The 11,088-nt window shown below is 41.9% G+C and overlaps 1 protein-coding gene across 2 annotated transcripts in view; it reads right to left on the bottom strand.

The window, feature by feature from the left end:
• Window positions 1-320: 320 nt before the first annotated feature.
• Window positions 321-11,088, bottom strand: part of ntsr1 (neurotensin receptor 1 (high affinity)) — a 336,505-nt gene continuing 325,737 nt past the window's right edge. The window contains exons 4-6 of one of the 2 annotated variants that reach the window (XR_004561220.1): window positions 6,985-7,941; window positions 4,367-4,370; window positions 321-332 (exon numbers count right to left, since the gene is read on the bottom strand). Coding sequence is in view for 1 of the 2 variants with exons in the window: in XM_034172122.1 (XP_034028013.1) it covers window positions 7,686-7,941 (256 nt within the window). In the remaining variant the exon portion in view is untranslated. Of the gene's footprint in view, window positions 333-4,366; window positions 4,371-6,957; window positions 7,942-11,088 lie in introns of those variants that run through there. The other variant, XM_034172122.1, reaches the window with a different exon arrangement.

The raw sequence follows: 11,088 nt of genomic DNA, 5'->3' as shown, positions 1-11,088 counted from the left end.
GCTGGGTTTCAACTGTTTTACAAAGAATGCTTCCTTGACACCTCTCTCAAACCATTTCTTCTCTCTGGCTAAGATTTTAACTTCATTGTCCTCAAACGTGTGGTTAGTGTCTTTCAGGTGGAGATGAACTGCAGACTGAGGTCCACTGGCGACCTCTCTGCGGTGCTGGTATAGCCTCTTGTTTAAAGGTTGCTTAGTCTCACCTATGTAGTGTTCATTACAGTTTTCCTGACATCTGATATAATACACTACATTGCTCTGTTTGTAACTAGGGATCCTGTCCTTAGGGTGAACTAATTTCTGTCTCAAGGTGTTAACCGGTTTAAAGTAAACTTGGATTTTGTGCTGTCTGAAGATCCTCTGTAGGATTACAGTAAGGGAGAGACACTCTTCTTCTTGTCTCCGTCTCCTGTCTATCTCGTCTCTTTGTTTTCTGGGACTTCTGCACGTACAAGTATTACTTGTACGTAAAGCCCTCACAGTATGTGGGTACCCACAATGGTCCCTGGACACAGTGTAGAAGTCGAAGATTCGAAGATTCAAGCTTCTCTACTATGGAAACCACCTGGACAACTGAGAGCCTACACAGAAACAAAGACTACGTGATGCATTACTAAATGCTGGATGATTGAGACAGGGTTTGATTGTTTCTCCCTGCTTTTCTATTTTTTTTTTAGGTTTAATTTTTAAGGTTGAATTTTTTTTAGGTTAAATTTTTTGAGGTTGATTTTTTTTAGGTTCTTTTTTTTTAGGTTGAATTTTTTTTTTAGGTTGAACTTTTGAGGCTGAATATTTTGTTGCTAAACAAATACAACCTTAGAAATTCAACTTCATATTCTGATTTTTTTATGCTAAAAATTCAAATTCATGATAGCACAGATTTTTTTCCATAGAGACTGCTGCATACAGACGTACAGGCCATAAAAGGCGCTGAAGACTGCCCAATGTACAAGCGTCTGCATGGTAAACACAGGACCAGAGTGGGAGGGAGCGCTGTGCGCAAGTGCATGTGGCACATGTGCGCCCTGTGCACACGCGTGGGGTTGAAATTATCACTCATCTGTGTGTGTGTGTATGTATGCATAATGCTGCATGAGCCACTAAGCACACGCAGGGTGTATGTGCGTGGGGTGCATGTGAACGTGTGTGCCACTGGATAGCTTTGCGTAAGGTTTGCAGGCAGTGGGCCAAGCAGTCCCATGTGTCAAATGGAACCTTTCCCGGGAACTTTAATTTCTTTAATCTTTTTTGCTCACTTCATCAGCACAACACAACTCTGGACACCGTGATGGTTGGATTATCACATGGGATTTATGTTTTGCATGGTTCATTCCAGCACACAGCAGCTGGGTGAGAAGATTTTAACCACAGGCTGCTGTCCCGGCTCCACATCCATGTCTGTGCTGTGAAACATTCCTGGGCCGCTGTTGGAGGTGAGATTCATGTTTATTAATGTTGTCACGGTTTGGCACAACAGTTCCATGTCATATCTCCTACAGAGTGAGAAGATGATCATATATTTCAGCGGTGAGATCCGTTCAGCTCTGAGCCTGACACATGGATTGACGTGTTACTGTGCACCACGGAGAGGCGCAGCTGGCCATGTTATATACAGATATGATGGAGACAATGGTTGACATTATTTACATCATAAATGGGAAGGAATGGACAAATATCTGTACTGTAAGGTCTAATGTGGATATAACAGCCTGTTCAGATTTGTGGCGGCATGCGCACAGTAGCGCACGGTGCTTTCGGTTTGATAGCCGCTGTTCACATTCACTGTACATGACAATACGCACTCATCTTCAACTGCTTAGTTCAATCAAGGGTCGCGGGGGCTGGAGCCTATCCCAGCAGTCATAGAGCGCGAGGCGGGGTATACCCAGTACAGGACGCCACTCTGTTGCAAGGCCACAAACAGACAAACAAACACATTCACACCCACTCGCACACCTATGGACAATGTAAAGACTCCAATCTATCTGACCCGCATGTCCTTGGATGTGGGAGGAAACCAGAGTACCCGGAGGAAACCCACACAAACACGGGGAGAACATGCAAACTCCACACAGAAAGGCCACAAGCGGGAATTGAACCCATGACCTTCTCGCTGTGAGGCAACAGTGCTAACCACTAAGCTACTGTGCTGCCTACATGATAATAATTCATAATTATTATCATGATTGATGAAGCCTGCCACATACATTGCAACAGTTCCTTTGCGCTCTGTGGGGGGGGTTGGACATTTGTGGCATGTCCAGGTCATACCGGCAGGCTTTGCCGTGCCAGATCCATCTCGAGTTTCCCTCGTACGCGCTCAAATCATTTCAGATCCTGTTTTTCTGCCATCAGAATATGTAAATTGTGGTCAGATGGTCCTCAAATTGCACATGGACCGCCGTCGGATAGGTGTCCCATCTCAACAACACCCGGAGGGTTTTGAACATGTGCATCACACTCAGGGCGGTCGGCTGCTTTTGACCAACTGTGTGGACTCTCACAGATGGCTGTCAGAATATTTTTGAACTGAAACCCGACACTTTTCAGATGTGCACTGAGTCGTCATTCTGACGCCATTCTGCGTGATTCTGGCTATGTGTGACGGGGTATAAGAAATGTGCCAGAATTCCATCCAAATACTGTTACTCAGAGTGTTTCCAGACCCCCCCTTGAATGATCCCTGCACATGCTATGCGTAGTAGCTCCAAAACACAGGCTGAATGCAGATGGAACACAGTATGAATCCCACCATGCTGTCAGAATGCAGTAAGAATAATACCCATGTCAGAGCCCATCACACGAGAGCACGAATGAGACCAAATGCTGTATGAGTGGAAATTTGACCCACATTCAAGAAGCGTCAAGGTGCAGTCAAAAACATTGGACAGCATTCTGAGAGCAGTTTAAACAATTGGGTACAGTCGCCACAGCCAGCCCCAATGTCGAGCACATGCTATCAAAGTGCATTTGAGGTGGAAATATATCGTACGGCAGTTGAGGTGGACTCTAACTGCAATCTGACTGAGTGCTAAATATTCTCATGGCATCAAAACAGCATTCAAAACAATCTAATCGTGGTCAGAGGTGAATTTGAAGCAGGCCATGTCACGTCCTGCCAGAATGATCTAGACCTCCTCTGCAGTAAAAGGTTACAACTGTCATCATCACAACATCATTACAAATGCCATCATTCACTGGCCGTATATCAGCTGGTGACACAATATGTAGTTTGAGGAATATATCGTGTACAGATTCATGTATGTGAGAAGACTACATCCGTCACACATGCTCTCTCCCTCTCCAGGTGATCAACTGTTTAGTGGGCAGCCGGATGCCCACTGTCCAGACAGGCTCATACACCAAAGCAATTTGATGAGGTGAGTCCACACAGGCGCGCAGAGGCGATTAGGTGATCCAGCCACACACACGTGCACTGAAGCAATCAGATGACATGGGCCCACGCAGGAACACCACAGCATCATATGGAATAATTACTTCATAGTGGATGGTGCATCTGTCCTCCGATCATGGCGGATGTCACCATCCCACTTTGCACCCATGTGACACTGATGACATGACAACTGATGGCTGGGTGTGTCGAGTGGTCGCCCTGTGGTGGGAAGTGCATCTGGAGCCAGTCCAAAGGTGATTACTTACTTTATTTACATTGGAGTGCCTTGGTAAACTGTTGCATCATTAGGTCTTCTAATGGTTTGGAAGATGTATCGGTCATTATATGTTTATTACACCTGTGACACCGTGTCCACAAGCGCTGCACATCATCGTGCCTCTGTGATGCACTGACGTGCAGTGCAGCTGTCTGGACGGGGTCTAACAGTCATGATAACATGATTTTGCAGATACATCCTCTGACACATGAGGGGGACTGACAACAGATCTGTGATATCATGCTCATTCTGGATGTTACACCACAATCACAGGCGCCACGAGTCACCATGTCTCAGTGATGCACTGACGCGCAGTACGGCTGTCTGGATGGGCTAAACTGAACTTTGTGCTAAGCTTATAAGAACTATCAAGCCATTCCTGATCCTGAACAATTCTGAGGAAGTGTCAGCTAAATCTGAACTGCCTCATTGCATTGCTGAACTCTGAACATTCCTCTATTGAGCCAACTGTGAGAGTGCTTCTACTCATCGTTGTCTCCTTGTCTTCACAGAACACTCCTCCATCCTTGGCTCCGTTTGTGGCCACCTCGCACCGATTCCTGCCCTGGATTCCTATCAGCTCCTACTCCACCTACCTGGTTCTGTTTGCACTGCAGCTCCCGGCTTCTACCTCCTGGAGCGGGCCCTGTCTCCAGGCCTCCTGATTTATCATCTAACTTTTGTGACATACACACTCATCTTCAACTGCTTAGTCCAATTAAGGGTGGTGGGGAGCTGGAGCTTATCCAAGCAGTCATAGAGCACGAGGCGGGGTACACCCAGGACAGGATGCCAGTCTGTCGCAGGGCCACAAAAGGACAAACAAACACATTCACACCCACTCGCACACCTATGGACAATTTAAAGATTCCAATCTACCTAACCCGCATGTCTTTGGATGTGGGAGGAAACCGGAGCACCTGGAGGAAACCCACGCAAACACGGGGAGAACATGCAAATTCCACACAGAAAGGCCACAGGTGGGAATTGAACCCATGACCTTCTTGCAGTGAGGCAACAGTGCTAACCACTCAAGCCACCGTGCTGCACTCTCTGAAATACCTGGCAAAAAATATTGATCTTTTTCACAATATTTAATTTTTTTTTTTAGATGCACCTGTAGTTGCATATACGATACTGGAGTATAAATCACACCTTTTTCTGTATTATCAGTTATTTAATTTGGGATTTTTGTGCATTGCTGTAGTGTAATTTTTATTATTATTGGAATTTATTCTTTTACCAGTAGTGCATTTTGTTTGGTGATTCCTTGGAAAATCCTGGAAGTCATTATAATAATTACTGTTATTATTAAGAATGAATGTTTAATTTTTTGGTATATAAGTCACACTGGAAGTACAAGTTGCACTCCCAAACAAGTAAAATAAATAAATAAATAAACCTGACCTGAGAGTGAAAATTTTATATATTCTACTTTCAGTACATAGAAACTAAAATGAAAATTGATGGAAAAATTACGGCCTATAGCTAAAAAAAAAAAAAAAAAAGGAAAATGCATATCTCAAAATATTTGAATATTTCAGCAAATCAGTTTTTACAAAGGATTTATAATACAGAAGTGTCTGACTTCTGAAAAGTATGTTTGTTGATGCACTTAGTACGGTCCCTCGTAAAAATCGGTACCCCCGCCTTCACTGCGCATGCATCATTTCGGAGCTTCAGCAGCAAGTCACAGATTATCGCCCCGTTTCTGCTTAAAACTGCACTCCAGTCATCATCTATCTGACAGATATCTGAAGCTTTTGTACAACAATCATTTCCACATAAACCCGGCCCCCCCATGTTCCACCCCTGCATCCTCACCTGTTCAGTCTGGTGTTGTTTGAGTTCCACATTGCATTAGTTCTGGGTGTTGGTTAATATTAGTTCTTATAGTCGTTGTGTTCTGATCACATCATTTATGTAATAATGTTAGTTCCTCCACCATTGCACTTTAGTAACTCCTGAGTTCTGTGTTGGTTTGTGGGTTTATGATTTCACTTCATTTATATCATTGTGTTAGTTCCTCCACCCTTTCACTTTAATAACTCCTGAGTTCTGTGTTGGTTTGTGGGTTTATGATTTCACTTCATTTATATCATTGTGTTAGTTCCTCCACCCTTTCACTTTAATAACTCCTGAGTTCTATGTTGGTTTGTGGGTTTATGATTTCTCCTCTTTTTCAGTTATGGTTGGTTGTTATTTATTTATTTGTCCACTCACCCTTTGACATCTGTTGCATTGTTTTGCACCATCAATATTCTGATTAGTGTTCTGTTCATCCACGGGTATCTTCTGTTCATGCTGATTCCCCACACCTGCAATCATTTAGTTTGTGTAGTATTTAAGCCCTCACCTGTTAGTCTTCAGTTGAGGATTCATTCACCTTTGTCTGCTCCCTGCAAGTACCTTAATCATTATTTGTGTATTCCTGTAGTCTTCGAGTCACTGCTGTATTTGTTAGCTGGCTCAGCTTTCACCCTGTTTTTGCCACAGTCATTTTTCAAATTCCTTTGTTTGACATATTGTCACTTCACCACTGTTTGGTCTGTTTGTTCTTGGCACAGCCAATAAACCTCAAGTTTTTGACACTTACTCGTTTTGTCTCCGTCTGCATTTTTGGGTTCATCAGGTGAACATAACGTAACATTTGGTATCGATTACATAATTACTGTGGCTTTGCATAGCGGACACACACATGTCAGTGTTATATATTGGCATTTATGATATTTTGAGATATCAGAAAAAAAACAAATTAAAAAAACGATATATATATATATATATATATATATAAGTTGGTTACTTGAATTGATTTACTGCCCTTTGGATCATATGATTGATTTTCTCAGCTCTTTGGATGGCCACCCCATTCGCAATCATTCATTTCATCTTAAAAACCTTTTGAAAACAGGATCTTAATATACAAATAAATTATCAAAGGAGATTGCAGCTTCTTTCTTATGCCTCATTTATGCTCAACTTTAAATATGGATATGGATGGAGTCTTCTGTCCATGCTCTGCATTCATTGTGTCCGTATTTTTGTCCGTTCTCTGCAAGTTTATGGATAAGCATGAAACCGCAAATTGTGGAGGTAGTGGAGCCAAAGTTCAACCGACACACAACCATAAGCAAAAGTACATAACTTTTTTTTTTTTTTTTTTAATTTTGTAAAATTTTGATGAGTTGTTTGGGGACCAAGTCTTGTAAAGTATTTAATGACCATATGACCACCTCCATCTACATGGCTGTCTACTCGTTCTTTTAAAAGTGTCATTATGTCTTTGACTGCTGCCTCATTTCATGTCAAAAACGTTTGAGCCTGTGCAGTGCCCTCTAGTGGATGCATTGCAGTGGCAGTTACATCATTTAAATTTCTGGGATATATTTACATGCATAAATGGAGTATAAGTGAACCTTTACTAGAGTACATTGCAGTGAAAATACTGCCAGTTTTCAGCAGACAAAAAGAAAATATCATAGTGGCTAACATGATCAAAAAGTGATTGTTTAATTTCCCCGTGTGTTTAAGTAATTCTTGAAATTTACTATAACTCTAAATACATATCATTGGCCAAACATTTGAAATTGAAGATGCTTAATTGATATCATCGGCCATGCCACATTTTTCACAATAAAAGTTAATATTACATAGAAACGATCATGAAGATCATCATTACTTCTCTACTGCCATGTTTAGAGATACTGAAACAGCAGTCATTTACACCAAGCAAGTAATCTACGAATGGTTGATTAAAAAGATGTACACAACTTTTATAATATTTCCATATTCTGTTTGCTTTTTAAAAGTGCTCTTTTCCTCTCATCCTTTCACGTTTTCGTATTTCATATGTCATAGTTTTGTGATTTCACCAAAAAACTGTGATATTTACAAAGGAGCATCCGCTTGTCGAAATGCCATTGTCCCAAACTGAACCAGGTACATTCTTCATCAAGCCAGCTGTAACTACACCTTGTGATAGCTGGTGGATGTTATGAGAAAAGCTTGTATGTTTCAGTACACTGTCTCTTTGATCATGTTAGTGGAGAGCGTGTGGTTGCTGGACATGCTGACGGAGTGGCGGGTCAGAGTGCAGGAATGCCTCCTGGGTTTTTGGCGGCAGGGCATACAGATGCATCGCAGTGTGGAGAAGAAGGTCTGGCGGTATGTGGCCGATACCAGGTTGTAGAGGACCGGGTTGATGGCTGAGCTGACGTAGAACAGGACATTGGTCAGCATGTAAAAATAGTGGTAGAAGTCATACAAATCACTGTTGGAGAAGCAGAAGACAAAGAGGGTTTGTTTTATACATGAGGGCTTCATTGCTTTGGGAGATGGATAACATTCATATGATGCAATTGTACGAGGGCTGTCCGTAAAGTATAGGTCCTTTTTATTTTTTTCTAAAACTATATAGATTTCATTCATATGTTTTTACGTCAGACATGCTTGAACCCTCGTGCGCATGCGTGAGTTTTTCCACGCCTGTCGGTGACGTCATTCGCCTGTGAGCACTCCTTGTGGGAGGAGTCGTCCAGCCCCTCGTCGGAATTCCTTTGTCTGAGAAGTTGCTGAGAGACTGGCGCTTTGTTTGATCAAAATTTTTTCTAAACCTGTGAGACACATCGAAGTGGACATGGTTCGAAAAATTAAGCTGGTTTTCAGTGAAAATTTTAACAGCTGATGAGAGATTTTGAGGTGATTCTGTCGCTTTAAGGACTTTTCACTTTTTTATTGATCCAGGACGTCGTGAGAGAACAGAGAAGTTTCAGAAGAAGTCGGTTTCAGCATTTTATCCGGATATTCCACTGTTAAAGGAGATTTTTTTAATGAAAGACGTGCAGGCGGATTGCAGCGTTGGCTCGCAGCCGCCGCGACACTCCGCCACAGGAAAAACACCTCTGTTGGAAGCCTTGAGGACAAGTTGGAACATCTCCAGCTGATAAACAATTTCTCATATACTCACTCCACTGAAAGCCATCAAAAGCCGCCTGGATTTACAAATGGTTATCAACATGGAGGTGTTTTTCCTGTGCCGCCGCACCGCGTCGGCTGCGTCCCGAAGCGCGGACCCGTCCGCACGTCTTTCATTAAAAAAATCTCCTTTAACAGTGGAATATCCGGATAAAATGCTGAAACCGACTTCTTCTGAAACTTCTCTGTTCTCTCACGACGTCCTGGATCAATAGAGCCTGAAATGTGGAGGTTTTAAGCTTGAAACAGGCTGATGACGCTGCCTGAGAGCGCAGCGCGACGTCTCGCACCGTGAAAAGTCCTTAAAGCGACAGAATCACCTCAAAATCTCTCATCAGCTGTTAAAATTTTCACTGAAAACCAGCTTAATTTTTCGAACCATGTCCACTTCGATGTGTCTCACAGGTTTAGAAAAATTTTGATCAAACAAAGCGCCAGTCTCTCAGCAACTTCTCAGACAAAGGAATTCCGACGAGGGGCTGGACGACTCCTCCCACAAGGAGTGCTCACAGGCGAATGACGTCACAGACAGGCATGGAAAAACTCACGCATGCGCACGAGGGAGCAAGCATGTCTGACGTAAAAACATATGAATGAAATCCATATAGTTTTTGAAAAAAATAAAAAGGACCTATACTTTATGGACAGCCCTCGTATAGTTGTATGTAAAGGGCACCCCTGATGATTTCCATGATTTTCCTTTATAAATCATTGGTTGTTTGGATCAGCAATTTCAGTTAAATATATCATATAGCAGACAAACACAGTGATATTTGAGAAGTGAAATTTAATTTATAGGATTTACAGAAAGTGTGCAATAATTCTTTAAACAAAATTAGGCAGGTGCATAAATTTGGGCACCCCAACAAGAAAAAAAAAAATACATCAATATTTAGTGGATCCTCCTTTTGCAGGAATAACAGCCTCTAAACACTTCCTATAGCTTCCAATGAGAGTCTGGATTCTGGCTGAAGGTATTTTGGACCATTCTTCTTTACAAAACATCTCAGGTTTGTTGGTTTCTGAGCATGGACAGCCCGCTTAAAATCACACCACAGATTTTCAGTAATATTCAGGTCAATCAATCAACATTTCAATCAACAGCACCGACTGGTGTCCAAAGTGCTTAACATTAAAAACACAAATTTACAAAAATAAAACACATATAAAATAAAATTATAAAACAACACATAAAAAAAGAACATAAAAATAACAGAACATGTCACCTCCCCACTAAGTGTTAAAAGCCAGTTTAAATAAATAAGTCTTTAACTTAGATTTAAAAAGTGCTAGGTCAGGAATAGTACATAACTCAAGAGGTAGCTCATTCCACAGTCTGGGGCCAGCTACCGCGAAAGCATGATCACCCCAGCGTTTATATCTTGACCTTGGAACATCTAAGTAAAGCTGGCCAGACACCCTTAATGTCCTACTGTAGGTGCGCAAAGTTAAAATTTCAGACAAGTAGGGAAGTGCAAGGCCATAAATAGCTTTAAAAACAAATGTTAAAATTTTAAAATCAATTCTAAAACGAACTGGAAGCCAGTGGAGTGAGTACAGGATGGGCGTAATATGCTCACGTCTAAAAGTGTTTGTCAAAAGACGAGCAGCAACATTTTGCACCAACTGGAGACGTGCAAGAGACGACTGATTAATGCCCGAATAAAGTGCATTACAATAATCAAGTCTGGAGCTGATGAAAGCATGAATGGCCGTCTCAAGATCACGTCTACTGAGAAAGTGCTTTATTTTAGCCAAAAGGCGAAGTTGGAAAAAACTAGCTTTGACAACAGAATTTATCTGTTGATCGAACCTCAAACAGCTGTCAAATATCACTCCCAAATTCTTGACAGCTGGTTTTACATAGTTAGCCAAAGCACCAAAATTTGGTGTTACCACATTTGGTATGCCCTCATGTCTGGGGACTGAGATCGCCATTCCAGAACATTGTACTTGTTCCTCTGCATGAATGCTTTAGTAGATTTTGAGAAGTTTTTAGGGTCATTGTATTGTTGAAAGATCCATCCCTGGTGCAACTTCAACTTTGTCACTGATTCATGAACATTGTTCTCAACAATCTGCTAATATTGAGTGGAATCCATGTGACTCTCAACTTTAACAAGATTCCCAGTATCTGCACTGGCCACACAGCCCCACAGCATGATGGAACCACCTCCAAATTTTACTGTAAGTAGAAAGTGTTTTCTTGGAATGCTGTGTTCTTTTTCAGCCATTCATATCGCCCCTTGTTATGTCCAAATAACTCAATTTGAGTTTCATCAGTCCACTGCACCTTACTTCAAAATGAAGCTGGCTTGTCCAAATGTGCTTTAGCATACTTCAAGCGACTCTGCCTATGGCGTGTACATAGAAAAGGCTTCCTCTGCATTACAGCATCATACAGCATCTCCTTGTGCAAAGTGTGCTGTATACTTGAACGATG

The sequence above is a fragment of the Thalassophryne amazonica genome, chromosome 6, assembly GCF_902500255.1.
Source record: "Thalassophryne amazonica chromosome 6, fThaAma1.1, whole genome shotgun sequence".
NCBI lineage: Eukaryota > Metazoa > Chordata > Actinopteri > Batrachoidiformes > Batrachoididae > Thalassophryne > Thalassophryne amazonica.
This window is presented reverse-complemented; position numbering and strand designations above follow the sequence as displayed.